Genomic DNA, 25,476 nt, shown 5'->3' with positions numbered 1-25,476 from the left:
TGTCTGAGAGAGTGTCTGAGAGAGAGAAACATAGAGAGAAACAGAGTGAGAAGAAGAGAGTTGAGTTATTTGTTTGTGTTTGCGCTCGTGTGTCGAGCACCGTGTGCAGTAAGTGGGTCTAACGTCGAAAGTATATGGTGGCCGCTGCATGCTGGACCCTTTCTAACCTGCCGGTGTGCTGTCTCCTAGTGTCTGTCTCTGTGGGAGTCCACCCTGTCCTGCTCTGTGCTCTGTGCTGTTGTGGCTACAGTACATGTAGCACAGTGTAATCTATCCTGGCACTGCTAGATCGCAATCAATGGAAAAAAAAGAAAAATACACACATCCTGTTTGTTTCCGGTACTGAAGAGAATGAAATTGAATAAAGAAATAAGTCATGTTGTTTGAGACGTTTCAACGTGCGCGTGTGCGTGTTCCTCCAGCCCCCATGCTGTCCCCGAGCGCCTCCGCCTCAGAGTCAACCGGATCAGTCTGCAGGACCACGACAGGCTACAGTTCGACAAGGAACGACTCCGAGACATCTGTGAGTGTGTGTCTGCGTGTCTTCGTTGAAGCGTCCATCAAATCAAGTCAAATGTTATTGGTCACATGCACGTGCAGTAATATCTAACGATTTCACAACAATACACACAATACACACAAATCTAAATAAAGAAATGTCATTAAGAATATATAAATATATGGATGAGCAATGTCAGAGCGGCATAGACTAAGATACAGTAGATAGTATATACATATGAGATGAGTAATACAAAATATGTAAACAAAAGTAAAGTGGCCAGTGATTTCAAGTCTATGTATAGGCAGCAGCCCCTAATCTCCATGTGTGTGTCCTGCGTGTGTGTGTGTGTTGCAGCGATCGCCGTGGGGATTGTGGTGGTGAGAGGGGACTGTGACCTGGAGACCTGCAGACTCTACATAGACAGGCTACAGGAGGTGAGAACACACACAGACACGTGACACACTTGCACACGCACACACACACACACACACTCGCGCCAATATGATTTGACTTTGACGATTGTTCTATTTTCTGAGACACTGCTGGGCTCTCCTGTTTCTAACAGGATCTTCATCAGGCTCCATCTGCTGGCCACCGAGTGCATTACCAGGTTCTTGTCCGTCTACCTTTCCATCTACTATATCTGACTATGTTATCAGTGAGTCGCTATTGAACCCTTCCCTCCCCTTTCTGTAGGATGAGTGTCGAGTTCTACCGCGACCTGGCTCCGCCCACAGGCTGTCCCCCAACTGGAGCTTCCTGGACTGTGAGTGACATCAGTCAGTGACGTCACTCACTTAGGAGTCAAAACATGAATCAGCATTTCTGTAAATGTGCCAGAGCTTTGGCCTACTTGTGTATACACACATCTCCATCCGTTATTCCTTATGTGAAGTGGGACTCTAAAGTCCCTGCATAAGGTTTGTTTAGCGCGGTTTAACTGTGTGACTATAGGACAGTAAAACGGTTCTCCCCTTTCACATCATCTCTCTAAACCAAGTCTCCTGTCTCCAGCTACGTCCACAGACCGTTTCTACCGCATAGACAAGGCCCAGGAGCACCTGCACTATGTGACGGAAATCTGCCAGGAAGAGGTGTTTATCCTGGACCACGATGGACTTGCGGGGGCACCGGCCACAGGCATGCCTGACCTGGTGGTGGAGCCCAACTCTGGGTGAGAGACAGAGGGAGCGAGAGAGACACACACACACACACACACACACACACACACACACAACTCTGACGTTATTTCATGTTGAGAGTCGCAGTCCTTATCATCTATTTGTTTCTCTGGTACAGGAGCCCTCTGACGTCTGAGGAACAAGGTGGGATATTTTACGTATTTTGAGAGAAGAACATTTCTAAAAACCCATGATGTTCCTCGATAGAAACCCCTCTCTTACAATGGGAGTGATTCCTGTTAACTCTCGCGTAACCCTATAACATTGTCAAACTGATAGTGGTGTGTGTGTGTTTGTGTGTGTGTGTGTGTTTTTTAGCACTGCTGACGGCTGCCTCCTCTGGGGACCTGACTACGGTTAGATACCTCGACCGTCTCCCTAGCAAACATCTGACTGTCTTACTAGAAATAGCTCAAAAGCCATTTCCGGTAATATGCACTACTGAAGTCGATACAGACGTTTCTCTCATAGCTGTGTTCTTCCTGTCTCGCTTTCAGTTGTCGGGCAGCTTCTTTCGCGGGACCAGCCTCCTGGTGAGGGATTCTACTGGTTGTAGTGCACTACACCTGGCCTCTCAGCACGGACACACTGAAGTGGTCCGCTTCATACTGGAGCACGGTGAGTGTGTGTGTGTTGCTTTTCATTGCATCCGTCAAATGAGATTTTTTGCAAACCTCGGATGTTTGCTAAAAATGTTTGCTCTGTTTATTTAATTTTAGGGTCAAAGGTGCTCCTGGATTTAACCAACAGAGAAACGTAAGTCGCCCACTGTCTTATGGCTTTGTTGTCTATCTGACGGTCTAACGTTGAAGAATGAATCTTGTTTCTGTGCCTAAAGTAACTTTGCTGTACCTCAACCGGATCAGGCAGCCTGTAGCTTGCGTGAAGTGTGTGCCCCTGTGTGTTTTCAGAGGAGATACTGCCTTGCACAAAGCGGCCTCTCGGAAGCATCACGCTGTGTGTCGTCTTCTCATGGACTCCGGAGCTTCCCTCATCAAGACCAACTTCAAGGTTAGAACCTCACATACCACAGATAGACGGACGGACGGATGGACGGGACGGGACGGGATGGGACGGGACGGGACAGGACATGCACAGTACACACTTTACACACACACACACTTGTACCGCACCGCACAGACACACACACTTGCACACACGAAGGCAAGCTCGCACATAAGAGAGAGTTTGTTTAATGGAGTGTAAGTAACCACACACCTGTGTGTCTGTGTGTGTTCACAGGGTAAGACCCCAGTAGAGCAAGCTTGTGATGCGGGGGACCAAGAGCTGGCCTCCTACCTGACCAGCAAACAGCTCCCTACCACTGTCTCCCACGAAGATCTAGAGACTGCTGTATGAGAGAAGAGAAGAGAAGAGAAGAGAAGAGAAGACAAGAGAAGACAAGAGAAGACAAGAGAAGACAAGAGAAGACAAGAGAAGACAAGACAAGACAAGACAAGACAAGACAAGACAGAGAAGACTTCACATGGAGAGAGGGGAGGACAGAGAGAAGAGGATGAGAGATGGAGGAGAGAGGTAAGCCCCCTTCACCTCCATAGATTGACTGAGGGATGGACAGACAGCAGCAGCCTGATGCGCTTTAGACTCTGTTCTATCCTGCACAGGAAAATGTTTCATCGAAATTATTGTTTATTATTGCTTTTATTTATTTATTGATTGATTGTAAACGTATGGGAGTGTTGGGGTATGGAGTTGCCTGTTGTTCACTGAATGCCACGGTCTGGGCTAGGTTAGGGTTCAGGGGGTTAGGGGTCAGGGATCAGAGGTGAGGGTTCGCAGACACACAGACCCTCTCTCAGTGCGGCCCTGCAGCCTTACATACTGTACCAACGCGGTTCAACCACGGTTAAACCGCGTACATAGTTTCAATGTATGTATTTCCCAGAAGGCCTTTGTGAATCATTCAGACGTGTGCCAACGACACGCAGCACTGTGAGGCAGGGACAGCACCCCGCACCCTCCATACTACTACCACTGCTACATTAGGATACCACTACTGCTATCCCAACAACACTGCTCGGCTTGTAGACAACCAATTCTAAGCCTCCACAACCCCCCCCCCTGGTGGCCAGTATGGGACTGAGATGAGTGGACAGACAGCTAGGCAGACAAAGAAAAGAGACGGACTGATTCTTCATTCAGCCCCGGGGACCCATTACACACCTGACCTAGAGCTCTACCCGAGCAGCATGTACATACCTACAGAATGTGTGTGTGTGTGTGTGTGTGTGTGTTTGTGTGTTCAGTTCTTTTAGACTTGCGTGTGCGTGCATATGCGTGTTTGTGTGATGCAGAGACAGAGGGGGAGTGTGTGTGTGTGTGTGTGTGTGTGTGTGTGTGTGTGTGTGTGTGTGTGTGTGTGTGTGTGTGTGTGTGTGTGTGTGTGTGTGTGTGTGTGTGTGTGTGTGTGTGTGTGTTCAGTTCTTTTAGACTTGCGTGTGCGTGCATATGCGTGTTTGTGTGATGCAGAGACAGAGGGGGAGTGTGTGTGTGTGTGTGTGTTTGTGTGTTCAGTTCTTTTAGACTTGCGTGTGCGTGCATATGCGTGTTTGTGTGATGCAGAGACAGAGGGGAGTGTGTGTATGTTTGTGTGATGCAGAGACAGAGGGGGAGTGTGTGTGTGTGTTTGTGTGTTCAGTTCTTTTAGACTTGCGTGTGCGTGCATATGCGTGTTTGTGTGATGCAGAGACAGAGGGGGTGTGTGTGTGTGTGTGTGTGTGTGTGTGTGTGGGGGGGGCTGCTTGAGAGAGAATAGTAAAAAAAAAAATCTGAGCCATATTCAATGCAATATGAATGAATGATTTTTGTGCATTTCCCTATTCATGTTTACATTACATTAATGTTTTAACAGTGATTTATGGCACCAAGGAGTGTTGAATGTGCAATTTCTTACCGTGCTGGTGTGTGTGGCTGTGTTTCTGTTGTTGTGGACACCTCAAATGGGTGTGTTTAGTTTGGTTGACTTTATATGATTTAAACACTAAAACTACTGTTAGGTATTGTAAAAACAGCTGTAATGTGTTACGATGACTGTTCTGAAAACCAAGACAGATGTACTTTAGTACTTGACCTTGTTTTATTTATTCAGCGTCTACCAGTGGTCGAATATGACCAGGGAAATGTAAATGTTTTCATGTTGTTCTGCCTCCCTCCATCCCCCACTACCCTGCCTGGACGTGCTTAGCACCATAAACCATGGAGATAGACTGCGGAATCTAACTGAATATAACCCGTTTTAGCATGGACATTTCCATTAAGTTTTCAACCATTTTCTTTTAGTCAACTGGGTGGGGATTCCTATGGTTGGGACTTTCAGCCACTTCAAATTGGGTTGCCTATGGTTTGCAAATGGCTTTAAGATATATTACTGCCATCTAGTGGCCACAATAAATAAACGACACACAAGATTTTGTTCAGGATTCTAGAACTGCAGGTGGTGGTAAATTACCAATACTAGTTTTTGGCATTTTTTCAAATACAAATTGAGAAGAAAATTGACTACTCTAAAATGGAGATGCCCATGCAGTCACATATGCCATTTTGGCACAGATACAAAGATGAGTCCTCTATCTATCTCTATGAGACAAACATCCATTATTTATGATTATTGTGAATAAATTGGATATGATTTTGTATTATTTTGTGTTCTTTATTATTCAACATTGTTGTGCATGCCATTTTCCTTCCCTCCTTAGAAGTTGCTACCACATAATAATGGCATCACAAACTGGCATTATTATTATTATGTTATTATAATTGTTAAGATTTGAATAGTTTTATACCTAAGTATATGGGTAAGGTTTGAAATGTTTAATGGTTCTACTTTTGTTTTTGTATTTTTCAGACCATGGGATTACTTGAATGTTGTTATTTATTTTGTATTCTCTAAAAGTCGTATAGTGCTGCCTCTCACAACGTTTCCTGTGTTTTGATTGGTCATTGACGTGATGTCACAGTGAGGTCACAGTAATGAGGGCCTGTGAGGAGAGTCTCTTGAAGTCTCCCAACGTTCTTAGTGTCTGTGAAGATGAATTTGAACACTAGTGTGGTTGAATATCAAGGCAGCCTGCCCCTAACCCTAGGGAATAACCTTAGAGAACATAATAAGAGAACCTAGTGGGAATGCTGTATATTCAGTCTACTGAGAGACATTATCAGTAGTCAGTTAGTCTCCGCAGTGTGCCTGTTAGATAACCTGTAATGATAATGATTCAGACCGGTGTCTTGTGTCAAATACTCGAGGTGTGCTTTGCTTGTCTGGTATAATGGAACCAATAGAATAGTAGCAAAAGTGCAAACTCCACCCAACCTGCATGCTAGTCAAGCCAAATGAAGTGCACCTCAAGTATTTAACGAATCGGACCTAGGTCTGACCTTTAACCTCTTATAACCCAGTAATACAGGGCATTGATAAGGCCGGTACAGACATGGAGAGCAATAGCTGCTGGTCATACTGGGTACTACTACTTCTAGATTTCTTTAGCTTCTTATGAGTTTACACTGATTTCCCTCAATCCCCATTTCCCCCCCACAGGGATTGGTTAGTGCCATATTGAGTCTTTCGATGTTACAGTAACAAAGATGTTGCAGGTGTTACAAGGACTTTCTGAAATAATCGGACCTCAAACCAAAAACACTCTTCTCCCACAGATATCTTCCAACGGGGACTTAAAAGGTTTTCATCCAAAATCACTGTTGTTCAACTGTTAAATGTTCTGCAAGTTATTTGGGGAAATAAAATGACGTTTGAGAGGCATATAAAGCATGCCGGGGTGTACAATTGTAACATCTGAATAATCGTATAATTTTAGAAGAAGATTAAAGTTTTCATTGAAACATCTTGTTGCAGTGTCGTGGTTGTGTTCGTTTTAATCAACTGTTTGTAGGGTTTTGAAGAAGAAAGGAGGACCGAGGCACTTCTTCATATAACTCGTTAAAACGCTTTTATTTGTATGGCATGTTCAATGGAAACGACGCTGGCGCATTTCTGCTGCATGGCCTTCGTCAGGGAGCACAAATAAATGATAATACAACGTCCTCTTTTGAACAGCTGTTTCCAATCAACCCTGATTTGAAGAGGGAGGGGTTACATAAATCATTCCACTACACCGATTAAGCTGTGCTATGTAGATATGTTATCAAAAATGCAAATCAAGGCTAGAAGCATAAGAACCCCTAGAAAGGTATCTTGAATATGACTGGGCAAAGTGCTACGAATAAGAGAGTCGTCTATTTCATAGTGCAATAGAACACAGCAAACATGGACCAAAATAGTCTAAACATAGCTGAGGGCAATAGAGCAATAGAGCAATATGTCCACTAGATGACAGCAAAGATTTATTGGGTTTGTGCAATCCTGCCACCTACTGGATTGGAGTGGACTGGGAGTAAAAACATGTCCCAGCAGTCATACTCAAATGTACCATTAGATGACATGATAACTATAGATATCATGTCCACCCCACTTACAGAAATGCATATTCTCTCTATGGGAATGTCGAGTCTATGTGTGACCTATATACGTTATTTGAATGAATGATAGATTCTTCCTAGCACCCAATGGACAGAGAGGCTTTGTGCAGACCCTGATTGGGTTATTACTGTCCCTCCAAGGGTTGTAGTGTGATGGAGGTGAGGTCAGTCTCTTGTGTACTTGACCTCCATACAGAGTTGTACTGTGATTGATGACACCCAGGAAATGGGAGCTCACAGGGACAAACAGCCCCTGGAGACAAGGAGAGAAAAGGTGAGGGTGATAGCAGACAAATACAGTTGCAGTCGGAAGTTTACATACACCTTAGACAAATGCAGTTTTTCACAATTCCTGACATTTAATCAGAGTAAAAATTCCCTGTCTTAGGTCAATTAGGATCACCACTTTACTTTAAGAATGTGAAATATCAGAATAATATCAGGGAGAATAATTTATTTCACATTCTCTTTCTTTCATCACATTCCCAGTGTGTCAAGTTTACATACACTCAATTAGTATTTGGTAGCATTGCCTTTAAATTGTTTAACTTGGGTCAAACATTTCGGGTAGCCTTCCACAAGCTTCCCACAATAAGTTGGGTGAATTTTGGCCCATTCCTCCTTACAGTACCAGAGTCAGGTTTGTAGGCCTCCTTGCCCGCACATGCTTTTTCAGTTCTTCCCACACATTTTCTATAGGATTGAGGTCAGGGATTTATGATGGCCACTCCAATACCTTGACTTTGTTGTCCTTAAGCCATTTTGCCACAACTTTGTAAGTATTCTTGGGGTCATTGTTCATTTGGAAGGCCCATTTGCGACCAAGCTTTAACTTCCTGACTGATGTCTTGAGATGCTGCTTCAAGATATCCACATAATTTCCCTCCCTCATGATGCCATCTATTTTGTGAAGTGCACCAGTTCCTCCTGCAGCAAAGCACCACCTACAACATGATGCTGCCACCCCCGTGCTTCATGGTTGGGATGGTGTTCTTCGGCTTGCAAGCCTCCCCCTTTTTCCCCCATAATGATGGTCATTATGGCCAAAGAGTTATATTTTTGTTTCATCAGACCAGAGGACATTTCTCCAAAAAGTACAATCTTTGTCCCCATGTGCAGTTGCAAACTGCTGTCTTGCTTTTTTATGGCGGTTTTGGAGCAGTGGCTTATTCCTTGCTGAGTGTCCTTTCAGGTCATGTCAATATAGGACTCGCAGTTCTACTGTGGATATAGATTACTTTTTTTCCTCCAGCATCTTCACAAGGTCCTTTGCTGTTGTTCTGGGAATGATTTGCACTTTTCGCACCAAAGTACGTTCATCTCTAGGAGACAAAATCCGTCTCCTTCCTGAGTGGTATGACAGCTGCGTTGTCCCATGGTGTTTATACTTGCGTACTATTGTTTGTACAGATGAACGTGGTACATTCAGGCATTTGGAAATTGCTCCCCAGGATGAACCAGACTTGTGGAGGTCTACACTTTGTTTCTGAGGTCTTGGCTGATTTCTTTTGATTTTCCCACGATGTCAAGCAAAGCTACACTGAATTTGAAGGTCGGCCTTGAAATACATCCACAGGTACACCTCCAATTGACTCAAATTATGTAAATAAGCCTATCAGAAGCTTCTAAAGCCATGACACCCTTTTCTGGAATTTTCCAAGCTGTTTAAAGGCACAGCCAACTTAGTGTATGTAAACTTCTGACCCACTGGAATTGTGATACAGTGAATTATAAGTGAAATAATCTGTCTCTAAACAATTGTTGGAAAAATTACTTGCGGCATGCACAAAGTAGATGTCCTAACCGACTTGCCAAAACTATAGTTTGTTAACAAGAAATTTGTGGAGTGGTTGAAAAACAAGTTTTAATGACTGCAACCTAAGTGTATGTAAACTTACGACTTCAACTGTAGCTGAATTACTCTAGTTGAAATAAGGCATTTAGCAGTAGTGATGACAACATGTATTAATATGCATTACATTGGTGTGTGTGTGTGTGTATGTGCCTTTTTTGTTTTATTTGCACTGACATTCTTTCTCTGGGTCAATGCACGTTCACTGGGCTCTACCCACACACTCACAAATGCTACACTGACACTCCAACATATACACACACGTGCACACACACTGCATACGCTCACACACACAAAACACACACACACACACACGTTGACGTCCTTTCACACTCTTCACATACGCTGCTGTTACTCTTGTTTATTGTCGATCCTGTTTCCCTAGTCACTTTTACCCCTACCTACATGTACTTATTACCTCAATTACCTCAAATGCCTCATACCCCTGCACATTGACTCTGTACCGGTACTCCTTGTACATTGTCCCTCGTTATTGTTATTTCACTGTGTTACTATTTCTTGTTGTTATTTGTTTGCTAATCTTTGCTTACTTTATAACTCTGCATTGTTGGGAAGAGGTGTCACGCCCTGGTCATTGTATTTTGTGTTTTCGTTATATATTTGGTCAGGCCAGGGTGTGACATGGGTTTATGTTATTGTATTTTCGTATTGGGGTTTGTAGTATTTGGGATCGTGGCTGATTAGGGGTGTTGTTTAGGCTTGGCTGCCTGAGGCGGTTCTCAATCAGAGTCAGGTGATTCTCGTTGTCTCTGATTGGGAACCGTATTTAGGTAGCCTGGTTTCGCTTTGTATTTCGTGGGTGATTGTTCCTGTCTCTGTGTAGTTTCACCAGATAGGCTCGGTCACTTTGGTTTTTCTTTATTACTTGTTTTGGAAGAAGAGAACGAGCGCCATTCTCCTTGCGGAGATGGTGCTAAATACATCAACACGGTCGGTCCCTGGGATTGGGCTGGCCAACACGATTCAGTTTGCTTGGAAGGAAAAGGAGTTGGAGCCTTTAGGACGGGAATCTTTTGGAAGGATAATATTGATGGGGATTCTAAAGCTTTTGAATTCAAAACTCTTGAACGTGTCGTCCTTGGCCAGCTCTCCCGCTATCTCTCTCAGAATGACCTTCTTGATCCAAATCAGTCAGGTTTCAAGACTAGTCATTCAACTGAGACTGCTCTTCTCTGTATCACGGAGGCGCTCCGCACTGCTAAAGCTAACTCTCTCTCCTCTGCTCTCATCCTTCTAGACCTATCGGCTGCCTTCGATACTGTGAACCATCAGATCCTCCTCTCCACCCTCTCCGAGTTGGGCATCTCCGGCGCGGCCCACGCTTGGATTGCGTCCTACCTGACAGGTCGCTCCTACCAGGTGGCGTGGCGAGAATCTGTCTCCTCACCACGCGCTCTCACCACTGGTGTCCCCCAGGGCTCTGTTCTAGGCCCTCTCCTATTCTCGCTATACACCAAGTCACTTGGCTCTGTCATAACCTCACATGGTCTCTCCTATCATTGCTATGCAGACGACACACAATTAATCTTGTCCTTTCCCCCTTCTGATGACCAGGTGGCGAATCGCATCTCTGCATGTCTGGCAGAAATATCAGTGTGGATGACGGATCACCACTTCAAGCTGAACCTCGGCAAGACGGAGCTGCTCTTCCTCCCGGGGAAGGACTGCCCGTTCCATGATCTCGCCATCACGGTTGACAACTCCATTGTGTCCTCCTCCCAGAGCGCTAAGAACCTTGGCGTGATCCTGGACAACACCCTGTCGTTCTCAACTAACATCAAGGCGGTGGCCCGTTCCTGTAGGTTCATGCTCTACAACATCCGCAGAGTACGACCCTGCCTCACACAGGAAGCGGCGCAGGTCCTAATCCAGGCACTTGTCATCTCCCGTCTGGATTACTGCAACTCGCTGTTGGCTGGGCTCCCTGCCTGTTCCATTAAACCCCTACAACTCATCCAGAACGCCGCAGCCCGTCTGGTGTTCAACCTTCCCAAGTTCTCTCACGTCACCCCGCTCCTCCGCTCTCTCCACTGGCTTCCAGTTGAAGCTCGCATCCGCTACAAGACCATGGTGCTTGCCTACGGAGCTGTGAGGGGAACGGCACCTCAGTACCTCCAGGCTCTGATCAGGCCCTACACCCAAACAAGGGCACTGCGTTCATCCACCTCTGGCCTGCTCGCCTCCCTACCACTGAGGAAGTACAGTTCCCGCTCAGCTCAGTCAAAACTGTTCGCTGCTCTGGCTCCCCAATGGTGGAACACACTCCCTCACGACGCCAGGACAGCGGAGTCAATCACCACCTTCCGGAGACACCTGAAACCCCACCTCTTTAAGGAATACCTAGGATAGGATAAAGTAATCCTTCTCCCCCCCTAAAAGATTTAGATGCACTATTGTAAAGTGGCTGTTCCACTGGATGTCATAAGGTGAATGCACCAATTTGTAAGTCGCTCTGGATAAGAGCGTCTGCTAAATGACTTAAATGTAATGTAAATGTAAAGCTGACGGTGAAGGACGTGTTTTGTTTCCAAGGCAACTCGTTGGAGGGAGCATACGACGTGGCACTATATACATAGGAAAAACATGATGATATCCTGAGAAGGGCAAGAGCAGTGGGAGGTGAGAGGCCGATGTGCCACAACGAAATAACAAGCCTGGCGAAGAATAACTTTAGGGTTGTAACTGTCAACATTTACAACCCTTACGTTAAGGACGAAGAGGTGAGGGCTTTTCTGGGGAGATACATGGATAATGTCTCCTCAGCAAGGCACTTCAAAGATTCCCTTGGGTTTTGGAATGGGAGGAGAGGTTTCCAGGCCCTCCTCAGAGAGGACCCAAAGGGACATGGTGGCTACCTCCATCCTCCTGCTATGTTCTCCCTAGGGTCTGACAGGGGGACGTTGTTTTATGCACGTCAGCCCCCATTTTGCAGGCGCTGTATGGCCTACGGTCACATATTCGCCTCGTGCAGTACAAGAACATGCAGATTTTGTGCATCTGAGGATCACGAGGCGAGGGATTGTGACAAGCCTAAGACGTGCCATGGGTGTGGCTCGTCAGCACACCTGTGGCGGGGGTGCCTGGCCCGTCAGAGGTCATATGCGTCTGCGGCTGGGGGGGGGAGCAGGAGCGGGGGATGGGGGAAGAAGAGGAGGGGAAGGAAGCACGCCTCATGACCAGAGTACAGGTCCAGAGGGGAAGGACACAAGGAAGGAGGAGGAGCAAGAAGCGGCGGATGGAAGAGAGAAGGAAACGGAAGGCACAGGAGTAGGAGAACCAGGAAAAGCGGCGGAAGAAGGCAACCGAGTGGAGGAGCATGAGAGAGAAGAAAGCGAGGGAGGAGTGGTGGAGAAGGAGACGGTGGAAGAGCAAGTGGACTGGGGGGAAAGTGCCCTGGTGGAAGAGATGAGGGGTATGGTGGAGGAGCCGGCGGGGGGTGGTATCTCTCCACTGCCGTCATCACCAAAGAAGAGAATGAAGAGGAGGGTGCGATTGGCCGACAGTGAGAGTGAGGGGATGGCCAAGAGAGTGATGGGGTGGGAGAAACCTCTGGGTTGCTGCTGGTTTCCCCAGGCCCTCAACTTCTGTTGGGTGGGGACACACCTAACAAGCCTCAGGACTGGGTACAGGAGGAGGTGGGGAGTTTTTTGTTTGGGGACTCAACCTCCCGATTTTTTTCCAAACCAGCTGCAACACTGGGGAGGGGAGGATTGTGGGGGTAGACCCAGGGTGCAGGGCACCCCGGAGCCAAACACTATTCCTGCATCCTGGGATGGTGTGATGGAGGAAGAGGGGGGGATGTCGGGAGTACGGATGGTGTTCTCACCGGTAGATATGGAGCAGGGGAGCATCGGGTGAGTCTCCTGTTTTTTTTCTTTTCTGTCTGGGTTTAGAATTTGAGTGTATTACATGTTTTTATTTTTTCATGGGGTCTAATTTTACTTTTGTTAGTTTAAATGTAAGGGGTTTAAGGGATTTTGTTAAGAGGTGGGCGGTTTTTAGTTATTTGGAGGGTGTGGGGTTTGATTTTTGTTTTTTACAGGAGGTTCACCTGAGGGATGGAGGTGATGTTAGTAGGTTTAAGAGGGAGTGGGACAAGGGGGAATCGGTTTGGGGTGTTGGGGGGGTGCACTCATCGGGGGTAGGGATTTTGTGTGGGCACAGGGAGGTAAAAGTGGAGGATTCTTTTGTGGTAATGCAGGGGAGGGTTATAGGGGTGGATGTCACGATAAGGGATTGTAAATTTAGATTAGTGGTGGTGTATGGGCCACAGGTGGTGGCAGACAGGAGGGAGATGGTGGACTGTCTGACGCCCCTGTGTGTCACAAATAGGAAATTAGTGATAGGGGGGATTTTAATACAGATTTAGGAAGGGGGATAGCAGTGCAGGCGCCATTGCCAGGCTAATGGCTTGCCATGGTCTGGTAGATGGTGGTCTGCACACTACTCCGAAAATGGACGGTCCTACATGGCGCAACTCCAGGGGTTGAGCGGAGGCTCGACTATATTTTTGTACCCAGGTCTTTGGGTAAGTTGTCTGGGCGGCTGTTGCCTGTTTTCTTTTCGGATCACGACGGGGTGCTCCTGCAGGTGGGGTCGCCAGTCTGCCTCTTTGGTAGGGGGTACTGGAAGTTAGATCGGGATGTGCTGGAGGAGCAGGCTTTTGTTGATGGGTTTTATGGTTTCTTTTGGAGGCTTGAGGGCCTCCGGTCCATGTGTGAGGGGGTGTTAGAGTGGTGGGAATTAGTTAAGGTGAGGATTAGGGCTTTTATAATAGGGTATTGCAAGAGAGAGAAAAGGGAGGAGAGGAGGGAGGTGGATCATATCCAAAGGTTAATTGAACTCGAGTACGAGGCAGGCAACCTCGGCGGATCGTTTGACTGGGAGAGATCCGCAACCCTAAAGGCGCAGCTCAGGGAGTTGCAGGAGCGGAAGGCTCGAGCTTTCCTGGAGCGTGCGCATAGTGGCTTTCTAGAACATAATGAGACTTGTTCTGCTATGTTCTTTAAGTTGGTTAGGGCCAGACAGAGTAGGAAGGTAATGCATGGTGTTAGGGAAGAAAATGGTAGTATAGTTAGAGAACCAGAGGATATGGTCAGGGTGACAACTGATCATTTCCAAGGTTTATTTAAGGAAAGGGAAATAGATGTAGAGCAGGGAAATGTGTTTTTAGAACACTTGTCCAGGCGGTTGCCGGAGGACATTAGAGAAGTGATGGAGGCCCAGATCTCACTAGAAGAGGTTGAGAGCGCTCTTAGGAGGATGGGAAAAGGGAAGGTGCCTGGGATAGATGGGCTGCCGGCTGAGTTTTATCTCAAGTTTTGGGGTATACTTGGACCAGTGGTCCTCGAAGTCTTGAAGGCCATCGTTGAGACGGGGGTCCCAGGGGGATCAATGGCTGTTGGTGTGCTGTCACTTTTATATAAGAAGGGGGAAGTAACAGACCTTGGCAACTGGCGGCCGTTGACCATGCTGTGTGTAGATTACAAGCTACTTGCAAAGGTTTTAGCAGACCGGTTGCGCACAGCCCTTCCCTACATTGTTCATGAGGATCAGACGTGCGGGGTAGAGGGCCTCTCTATTAGATGGAACCTACAGTTAGTCAGGGACTCCATCGCTTGGGTTGAAGATAGAGGACTGCCTTTAATGGTAGCAGCGCTAGATCAGGCGAAAGCCTTCGATCGCGTGAATAGATCCTTTTTATTCAGAGTGTTAGGTCGATTAGGATTTGGGGAGAAGTTTATAGGATGGATTCGTACATTATATGTCGGAGCGGGGTGCCGAGTTAGTGTAAATAGTCACTTGGGTGACGTTTTTGACCTCTCGTCTGGGGTCAGGCAGGGGTGCCCACTCTCGGCTCTCCTCTTCGTTCTGTACATGGAGCCTCTGGGGGCTGCCATTAGGGCAGACACAGGGGTGGAAGGTTTGCTGATCCCTGGAAGTGGTGGGCTGCGTGTTAAGATGACGCAGTACGCCGACGACACTTCCTTGCTGTTGTGCAAGGACTCATGCCTGACAAGGTCCCTTGCCATCTTTGGGGATTTCACCCGAGCGTCGGGAGCAGTTCTGAACCATGCAAAGTCTTCCGTCAAGTTTTTAGGAAGATGGCACGGTAGAACGGATGTGCCTGGGGGGTTATCTCTCTGTGAGGGGGCCCTGAGGATTCTCGGGGTCCATTTCGAGACCTCCGGCTCAGCGACGCTAAACTGGAACATGCATATAGCAGTGGTACAGAGGAAGCTAGCAATGTGGAAAGCTAGGTATTTGTCTTTTATGGGCAAAGTCCTGGTCCTAAAGGTGGATGTGTTGCCGTCTCTTTTGTATTTGGCATACATCTACCCATTGCCGGCTTGTCTGAGGAGGCCTCTAGTGAGGCTTGTGTTTCAGTTTATGTGGAGTGGCAGGTGCGAGTGGGTCGCCAGGGCACGCGTGATCTGTCCCATCGGGGAGGGAGGTAGGGGGGTACCACATTCCCCCCTCAAGCTGGACACAATTTTTGTTTCTTTCTTGTTAACGGAGCTTGCTCAGCCAGTGATACACCCGTCCGGTTACCTCCTGCGGGTGTTTTTCTCGTATCAGGCGAGAAGCATAATGGTGTGGTCTAACACGGGTCCTCGGGCGGAACAGCTGCTGTGGTACTTTGGTCATGCGGCCAAGTGGCTGCGTGCGCACCCTGAGGTTGAAGTTGCCCGAGTAGGTTTAGATCACAGGCACCTGTACGAGGAGGTCAGAAAGGCAGGGAGTCCGGCGCCTGTAGTGGGCATCTCGGAAGTGGTCTGGGAGGGAGTGCAGGCGCGGGGTCTGGACAACAGGCTCAAGGACCTGAATTGGTTGAGCCTTCATAAGTGTTTGCCGGTACGTTCCATCTTGTACCGGTATAGTTTGGTGCAATCCCCCACCTGTCCAAGATCCTCTTGTGGCAGGGAGGAGACTGTGCACCATGTCTTTTGGGACTGTGCCTTTGCCGGAGTAGTATGGGCTAGGGCACGGGTGTTGTTATGTTTGGTAAAGGGGGATTTTGTATTGACGTGGGCCAGGTTAGAGAGGGGTGTAGGGAGAGCGAGAGGGACGGATAGGGTCAGGTTTCTGCTCTGGCTTCTCATGAGTCTCTTTAAACGGGGGCTGTGGGAAGCAAGGCAGAACATGGTGAAGACAGGGAGAGATTGGGGGGTGGAAGGGATAGTGAGGAGGGTGGAAGGAGATTTGAGATGGAGGATGAAGAGGGAGGAGAGGAAGTGGGGGCAGCATGCTGCTCGGGAGAGGTGGAAGGGGGGTTTAGGGCTGGGTGTCATTTAGATTTGTAAGGGGATAGATTAGGGACGGGGAGATAGGGAAAGGTATTTTGTAGGGTGACGGGGAGGGAAGATGCTCCCCTGAGGTTTTGTTTGGGGTTTATGTTTAGTTTAATTAGTTTAATTAAAATACCATTATTTGAGTATGTATGTAAATTACGAGTTGTAAAGAATGAATGGTATTGAAGATAATAAATTACTTTTTATTTAAAAAAAAGGCTGTAATAGGTTTCACGTTCCGTTTGTTGTTTTGTATTTTGTATTAGTTATTTCATGTGTCGCTTTTCTTCAATAAAGTCATGAGTAACCACCACGCTGCATTTCGGTCCGACTCTCATTCTACAAACGAAGAACGCCGTTACAAGAGGCTTGTAAGGAAGCGTTGTATTTGGCGAATGGGTGACATATAACATTTCATTTGATCTAATCTACTGTTTAATTCGCACACGATTTAAAGGAGCCTTTAACACTAGGGGGGAGCCTTGCTCCAATATTTCAAATCACACTCATCCCAGATGCACCTACAATTTAAATTCCAAGGGACCTGAATTTGATTCATAATTTATTGAAGAAGTGAACTGTGTTGAATATTGCGCCGTGTGCTGTGCTTTAGAGACATGCAATGGACTTGGGGCACGCAAAGCAAGCCGAAGAGCTTTGAATACATGCAGGCAGGTAGCATCGTGGTCAAGAGCTTTGAATACATGCAGGCAGGTAGCATCGTGGTCAAGGGCATTGAATACATGCAGGCAGGTAGCATCGTGGTCAAGGGCATTGAATACATGCAGGCAGGTAGCATCGTGGTCAAGAGCTTTGAATACATGCAGGCAGGTAGCATAGTGGTCAAGAGCTTTGAATAAATGCAGGCAGGTAGCATAGTGGTCAAGAGAATTGAATACATGCAGGCAGGTAGCATCGTGGTCAAGAGCTTTGAATACATGCAGGCAGGTAGCATAGTGGTCAAGAGCATTGAATACATGCAGGCAGGTAGCATAGTGGTCAAGAGCTTTGAATACATGCAGGCAGGTAGCATCGTGGTCAAGAGCTTTGAATACATGCAGGCAGGTAGCATCGTGGTCAAGAGCATTGAATACATGCAGGCAGGTAGCATCGTGGTCAAGAGCATTGAATACATGCAGGCAGGTAGCATAGTGGTCAAGAGCATTGAATACATGCAGGCAGGTAGCATCGTGGTCAAGAGCTTTGAATACATACAGGCAGGTAGCATAGTGGTCAAGAGCTTTGAATACATGCAGGCAGGTAGCATCGTGGTCAAGAGCTTTGAATACATGTAGGCAGGTAGCATAGTGGTCAAGAGCATTGAATACATGCAGGCAGGTAGCATCGTGGTCAAGAGCTTTGAATACATGCAGGCAGGTAGCATAGTGGTCAAGAGCATTGAATACATGCAGGCAAGTAGCATCGTGGTCAAGAGCTTTGAATACATGCAGGCAGGTAGCATAGTGGTCAAGAGCATTGAATACATGCAGGCAGGTAGCATCGTGGTCAAGAGCTTTGAATACATGCAGGCAGGTAGCATAGTGGTCAAGAGCATTGAATACATGCAGGCAGGTAGCATCGTGGTCAAGAGCTTTGAATACATGCAGGCAGGTAGCATAGTGGTCAAGAGCATTGAATACATGCAGGCAGGTAGCATCGTGGTCAAGAGCTTTGAATACATGCAGGCAGGTAGCATAGTGGTCAAGAGCATTGAATACATGCAGGCAGGTAGCATCGTGGTCAAGAGCTTTGAATACATGCAGGCAGGTAGCATCGTGGTCAAGAGCTTTGAATACATGCAGGCAGGTAGCATAGTGGTCAAGAGCTTTGAATACATGCAGGCAGGTAGCATCGTGGTCAAGAGCTTTGAATACATGCAGGCAGGTAGCATAGTGGTCAAGAGCATTGAATACATGCAGGCAGGTAGCATCGTGGTCAAGAGCTTTGAATACATGCAGGCAGGTAGCATAGTGGTCAAGAGCTTTGAATACATGCAGGCAGGTAGCATCGTGGTCAAGAGCTTTGAATACATGCAGGCAGGTAGCATAGTGGTCAAGAGCATTGAATACATGCAGGCAGGTAGCATCGTGGTCAAGAGCTTTGAATACATGCAGGCAGGTAGCATAGTGGTCAAGAGCATTGAATACATTCAGGCAGGTAGCATCGTGGTCAAGAGCTTTGAATACATGCAGGCAGGTAGCATAGTGGTCAAGAGCATTGAATACATGCAGGCAGGTAGCATCGTGGTCAAGAGCTTTGAATACATGCAGGCAGGTAGCATAGTGGTCAAGAGCTTTGAATACATGCAGGCAGGTAGCATCGTGGTCAAGAGCTTTGAATACATGCAGGCAGGTAGCATAGTGGTCAAGAGCTTTGAATACATGCAGGCAGGTAGCATCGTGGTCAAGAGCTTTGAATACATGCAGGCAGGTAGCATCGTGGTCAAGAGCTTTGAATACATGCAGGCAGGTAGCATAGTGGTCAAGAGCATTGAATACATGCAGGCAGGTAGCATAGTGGTCAAGAGCTTTGAATACATGCAGGCAGGTAGCATCGTGGTCAAGAGCTTTGAATACATGCAGGCAGGTAGCATAGTGGTCAAGAGCTTTGAATACATGCAGGCAGGTAGCATCGTGGTCAAGAGCTTTGAATACATGCAGGCAGGTAGCATAGTGGTCAAGAGCTTTGAATACATGCAGGCAGGTAGCATAGTGGTCAAGAGCTTTGAATACATGCAGGCAGGTAGCATCGTGGTCAAGAGCTTTTAATACATGCAGGCAGGTAGCATAGTGGTCAAGAGCATTGAATACATGCAGGCAGGTAGCATCGTGGTCAAGAGCTTTGAATACATGCAGGCAGGTAGCATAGTGGTCAAGAGCATTGAATACATGCAGGCAGGTAGCATCGTGGTCAAGAGCTTTGAATACATGCAGGCAGGTAGCATCGTGGTCAAGAGCTTTGAATACATGCAGGCAGGTAGCATAGTGGTCAAGAGCTTTGAATACATGCAGGCAGGTAGCATCGTGGTCTAGAGCTTTGAATACATGCAGGCAGGTAGCATAGTGGTCAAGAGCTTTGAATACATGCAGGCAGGTAGCATCGTGGTCTAGAGCTTTGAATACATGCAGGCAGGTAGCATAGTGGTCAAGAGCTTTGAATACATGCAGGCAGGTAGCATCGTGGTCAAGAGCGTTGGGCCAGTAAGTAGGTTGCTTGTTTGAATCCCCAAGCTGATTAAGAGGAACATCTGTCAATGAGCAAGGTGCTAAACCCTAATTGCTCTGTATAAGAGCGTCTGCTACATTACCAAAATAGAAGAGCACAAATCAGGGGGGCTCATAGAATGTATTTTCTTGACAGGTGTGTACAATTATGAAGTTGTGAAGTCTGCTTCAGGGATGTTTTGACCATTTTACTGTAGAATAGATTTTTTTAAAAATCAGCTTTAGTGCTTTGTTCCAACAACTTTTCCCACAACAAAGTTGCACATGATAGCTGCTACTCTCTCTTGCTCTCATTTCCTACATCCCTCTCTCCCCGGCACCCAATGTCTGTCTTCTCTTACCTGGCCAGGCCCTGTGTGTGATCACCTGCCGGTAAGGCAGTGTGGAGGGCCAGGACAGAACAGTGGTCTTTTTGTGGCAGTCAAGTTATCAGTGTGCCAGTCACGTCCTCCTGTCAACGGGTGCCAGCCTCACCAACCTCCCACCTCCATGCCACATGAATACAGATGGTGACAGTGGGTGGGACGGACGGCGAGAGAGTAAAAAAAGGTCTGAATATTCATTAAATATGCAATCCCTACTGTATTTAATAATTCATATCACAGGCCCTGGAGCAATATACTGGGCTGTGGGGTTGGGGGGGTTGTGTTTTAGCGTTTGGATCAATGGAATATTTACTATCAGAATCATAGAAGAGGTGGATGTTTCAAAGCATCTGATCGGTTGTTGTCACACTTTTCTCTTGTCCTGGACCGCTCTGTTCTGTTGTACCTTTTGTGTGTTGCACATACGCAATAGCTCCAACTTTACAGTAAACAGAAGGGATGATATGGCCTCTAAATTCAGACTAATTTCAGATAGGCTACATACGGCAGGCAGGAGACATATCATGAAAGCTCATTTAATTGATAATTATTTCAGTATGTTCACAATGACGGAGAGGCAAAATGGATTCGATGATTGATTAGAAGTGGCATTTCGTAACAGTAGAGTAGACTAACAACCCGTTCCTTGCATTGCCTTTACTCTGACCTATCCTCTCTCCCCATCGCTCTTCAATACACTGTCTACGGGCCGAGAGACTTCACTCTCAATTCATTAACCTTTTCATGTGTGCTGCCGAGTGGAGAAAGAGAGAGAGGGAGGTGGGAGAGACAGAGAGAATAAAGGAGATGTCTCCTCTGATGCCTTGGTATTCACAGGCCCACGTATCCCTGGAGATGCTTAACAGGGATTTTAATTGATTAAAGAAAGAGGGAGAGCGGGGGGGGGGGCGGGACATGGGCACCCAACTCTGCTCTACCCTTTCATCTCCTCACTTTAAACCCTATCAGACTCACACAAGGCCACAAAGTACCTTCGGAGAGTATTCATACCACTTGACTTATTCAACATTTTGCTGTGCTACAGCCTGAATTCAAAATGGATTAAGTCCATTTTTTCACTCTCACCCATATACACAATACCTCATAATGACAATTTGAAAACAGGTTTTTAGAATTTTTTTCTAATTTATTGAAAATGAAATATAAAATATACATAAGTATTCACACCCCTGAGTCAATACATGTTAGAACCACCTTAAGCAGCTATTATAGCTGTGAGTCTTTCTGGGTAAGTCTCTAAGAGCTTTGTGCACCTGTATTGTACAATATTTTTATATTTTACAAATTCTTCTAGCTCTGTCAAATTGGTTGTTGATCATTGCTAGACAGCCATTTTCATGTCTTGCCGTAGATTTGAAAGCAAATTTAAGTCAAAACTGTAACTAGGTCACTCAGGAACATTCACTGTCATCTTGGTAAGCAACTTCAGAGTATATTTGGCCTTGTGTTTTAGGATGTTGTCCTGTTGAAAGGGGAATTTGTCTCCCTGTGTCTGTTGGAAAGCAAACTGAACCAGGTTTTCCTCAATGATTTTATGTGGTTATTCTGTTAATTTTTGTCAAAAAAAACTCCCTAGTCCTTGCCAATGCATACCCATAACAGCAAGCACCATGCTTGAAAATATGAAAAGTGCTACCCAGTGATGTGTTGTGTTGGATTTGCCCCAAACATAACGCTTTGTATTCTGGACATAAAGTTAATTTCTTTGCCAATTTTCTTACTTTAGTTCCTTATTGCAAACAGGATGTATGTTTTGGAATATTTTTCTTCCTTCTTTTCACTCTGTCATTTAGGTTAGTATTGTGGAGTGACTACAATGTTGTTGATCCATCCTCCGTTTTCTCCTATCACAGCCATTAAACTCTGTAACTGTTTTAATGTCACCATGGTGAAATCCCTGAGCTGTTTCCTTCCTCTTCGGCAGCTGAGTTAGGAAGGACGCCTGTATCTTTGTAGTGTCTGGGTGTATTGACACACCATTCAAAGTGTAAATAATAACTTCACCATGCTCAAAGGGATATTCAACATTTGCTTTTAAAAAAAAGAGTGTAATCTACCAATAGGTGCCCTTCTTTGCGAGGCATTGGAAAACCTCCCTGGTCTTTGTGGTTGAATCTGTGTTTGACATTCACTGCTCGACTGAGGGACCTTACAGACAATTGTATGTGTGGGGTACAGAGATGAGGTAGTCATGTTAAACACTATTATGGTACACAGAGTGAGCCCATGCAACATATGATTTGACTTGATTTGACTTGTTAAGCAAGCGTTACATTTACATTTACATTTAAGTCATTTAGCAGACGCTCTTATCCAGAGCGACTTACATTTACCACGTTACCCCTGAACTTATTTAGGATTGCCATAACAAAGGGGTTGAATACTTAGTGACTCCAGACATTTCAGCTTTTCATTTTTAATTCATTTGTGAAAATGCCTTTAAACAGGATTCCAATTTGACATTATGGGGTATTGTGTATAGGCCAGTGACACAACATCTCAATTGAATCAGATTTGAATCCAGGCTGTAACACGACAAAGTGGAAAAAGTCAAGGGGTGTGAATACTTCCTTGAAGCACAGTAACTCTTCCATTAGCTACAGTATGTACTGAATTATTCTGTCAAGACATCGTCACATTAAACACTGGGAAATGATTTTTCCCCCCCATTATTTGACCCATTGATGTACTGCATATCAAATGATACGGCTTTACTAGTCCTACAATTTTAATACAGTTTAATACATTGTTTAGTATGTAAAATGTATGAGATCAAAGCCCGGAATTCTCTCCATTGTAGACAGTGATATTCCTGCACTTCCAAATCTGACATTCTTCGGAAACCGACTATCCGCAATTGGTTGAAATCCAGCCCTAGAGCTCCATATGGACTCCATACGCTACAGTGGTAATAGCGTAAAGTCATTGTCATCTGGCCATGAGATTTAGTAGATGAAAAGAACATTTAGCAGCTAATTAGGTGTCAGATGGGTGCAGGTGTGATGGCACCACTCTCTCTCACCTGTTCTGCTGTGCATTCCTCCTTACTGATGGGTATCAGTGGGCTCCACAGGCAGCTGCCATTTTCCTAACCTGCTGTTACGCTGTTCCTCTGACACTAAGATCCACTATCTATCTCCACTACAGATGGACCTGGGCCAGGACTCACTACGTACGACATTTATGTCCTATGAACTCAGTGAGGGATTGGGCCGAGAGCTCGTGTAGCTCAATGTTGTTTTCTGTACAGGTCTTTTTTTCTTCCAATGCAGGTGAAATTATTAAGGTAAAACATTTATTTGACAGTTCTGTCTAATACATGAGAGACATGCAAAGCAATTATCTCCTATAAGCAGCCCTCTTTGACCTCCTGAAGAGTATTTGTGAAGATGCTTTAGAGCCTGTCCTACATGTGGTTGATGAAAAACACACACATGTGCTCTGTAACAGATGAAGTACTGTGGTGCATCTCCTCCTCCTGGACTGCACCAGATTTGCCAGTTCTTGCTGTGAGATGTTACCCCACTCTTCCACCAAGGTACCTGCAAGTTCCCGGACATTTCTGGGGGGGAATGGCCCTAGCCCTCACCCTCCAATCCAGCAGATCCAAGACGTGCTCAATGGGTTTGAGATCCGGGCTCTTCGCTGGCCATGGCAGAACACTGACATTCCTATCTTGCAGGAAATCACGCACAGAACGAGCAGTATGGCTGGTGGCATTGTCATGCTGGAGGGTCATGTCAGGATGAGCCTGCAGGAAGGGTACCACATGAGGGTGGAGGATGTCTTTCCTGTAACGCACAGCATTGAGATTTCCTGCAATGACAACAAGCTCAGTCCGATGATGCTGTGACACACCGCCCCAGACCATGACGGACCCTCCACCTCCAAATCAATCCCGCTCCAGAGTACAGGCCTCAGTGTAATGCTCATTCCTTCAATGATAAACGTGAATCCGACCATCACCCCTGGTGAGACAAAACCGCAACTCGTCAGAGAAGAGCATTTTTGCCCGTCCTGTCTGGTCCAGCAACGGTGGGTTTGTGCCCATAGGCGACGTTGTTGATGTCTGGTGCGGACCTGCCTTACAACAGGCCTATAAGCCCTCAGTCCATCCTCTCTCATCCTATTGCGGGCAGTCTGAGCAATGATGGACGGATTGTGCGTTCCTGGTGTAACTCGGGCAGTTGCCATCCTGTACCTGTCTCGCAGGTGTGATGTTTGGATGTACCGATCCTGTGCAGGTGTTGTTACACGTGGTCTGCCACTGCGAGGACGATCAGCTGTCTCAGCTGTCTCACAGTACGGACGTTGCAATTTATTTCCCTGGCCACATCTGCAGTCCTCATGCCTCCTTGCAGCATGCCTAAGGCACATTCACGCAGATGAGCAGGGACCCTGGGCACCTTTCTTTTGGTGTTTTTCAGAGTCAGTAGAAAGGCCTCTTTAGTGTCCTAAGTAACTGTGACCTTAATTGCCTACCGTCTGTAAGCCGTTAGTGTCTTAACGACCGTTTCACAGGTGCATGTTCATTAATTGTTTATGGTTCATTGAACAAGCATGGAAAACAGTGTTAAAACCCTTTACAATGAAGATTTGTGATTTGTTATTGTACTGACGTTGCTTCCAGAGGCAGTTTGGAACTCGGTAGTAAGTGTGGTAACCGAGGACAGACGATTTTCAGTACTCGTCGGTCCCGTTCTGTGAGCTTGTGTGGCCTACCACTTTGCGGCTGAGCAGTTGTTTCTCCAAGACATTTCCACTTCACAATAACAGGACTTACAGTTGACCGGGGCAGCTCTAGCAGGGCAGAAACTTGACGAACTGACTTGTTGGAAAGGTGGCCTCTTCAGTAAGGCCATTCTACTGCCAATGTTTGTCTATGGAGATTGCATGGCTGTGTGCTCGATTTTATACACCTGTCAGCAACGGGTGTGGCTGCAATAGCACAATCCACTAATTTGAGGGGTGTCCACATACTTTTGTGTAATCTGTTCCAAAGTATTCCCATGAATAATAGGGAGAAATATGGGACTGTCTACAAATGTAAGCAAGGTTTGAAATTATTATGTTTTAGTCAAATATTATATGTGTTTGCAAATTATTTGTTTATTTTAGGTTTTGGCCCTATGACCACCCATTCAAGAAAGAAACTGGCCAGCTGTTGAATCTAGTAGATGATCCCTGGCATAGTTAGGAGTTTGCAGGATGCTGGGAGACTGGTGTTTGTCTCAGGCTAGGCGTAAGCTCTCTGAAGGAGTAAGCCTCTCTGCAGGTTCACCAGAGCCATTCTCTATGAGTGATGACGGTATCAGATCACACACAGCACACAGATGGGGCTGATAAACAGAAAAATAATCCGCCAAATCATGTAAACACAGACAGTGTTCGTGATGCCTCAAAGTGTCAAGGGATTGTAGTTTAGGATAGAGACAGACCACCATTTAACTGCTCAATAGAAACATGATTCAGGATGTCAATGATAAGCAATGTTTGTGAGTGATAATAACTATTGTAGTCAATAG

General features: G+C 46.2%; 1 protein-coding gene across 1 annotated transcript in view; it reads left to right on the top strand.

Annotated features, from left to right (window-relative positions):
* LOC118392780 (diacylglycerol kinase iota-like) overlaps nt 1–4,446 on the top strand; it is a 43,121-nt gene extending 38,675 nt beyond the window's left edge. The window contains 11 exon segments of the mRNA XM_052460149.1: nt 423–523; nt 857–936; nt 1,068–1,112; nt 1,199–1,268; nt 1,517–1,676; nt 1,802–1,827; nt 2,002–2,039; nt 2,181–2,301; nt 2,403–2,439; nt 2,595–2,694; nt 2,926–4,446. Coding sequence (XP_052316109.1) covers nt 423–523; nt 857–936; nt 1,068–1,112; nt 1,199–1,268; nt 1,517–1,676; nt 1,802–1,827; nt 2,002–2,039; nt 2,181–2,301; nt 2,403–2,439; nt 2,595–2,694; nt 2,926–3,042 — 895 coding nt within the window. The 3' untranslated portion in view covers nt 3,043–4,446.
* The last annotated feature ends 21,030 nt before the right edge of the window (nt 4,447–25,476 follow it).

This window comes from Oncorhynchus keta, chromosome 13, assembly GCF_023373465.1.
Source record: "Oncorhynchus keta strain PuntledgeMale-10-30-2019 chromosome 13, Oket_V2, whole genome shotgun sequence".
NCBI classification, from domain to species: Eukaryota; Metazoa; Chordata; class Actinopteri; order Salmoniformes; family Salmonidae; genus Oncorhynchus; species Oncorhynchus keta.
Note: the sequence above shows the minus strand (reverse complement) of the source record. Positions and strands in the feature narration are given on the sequence as shown.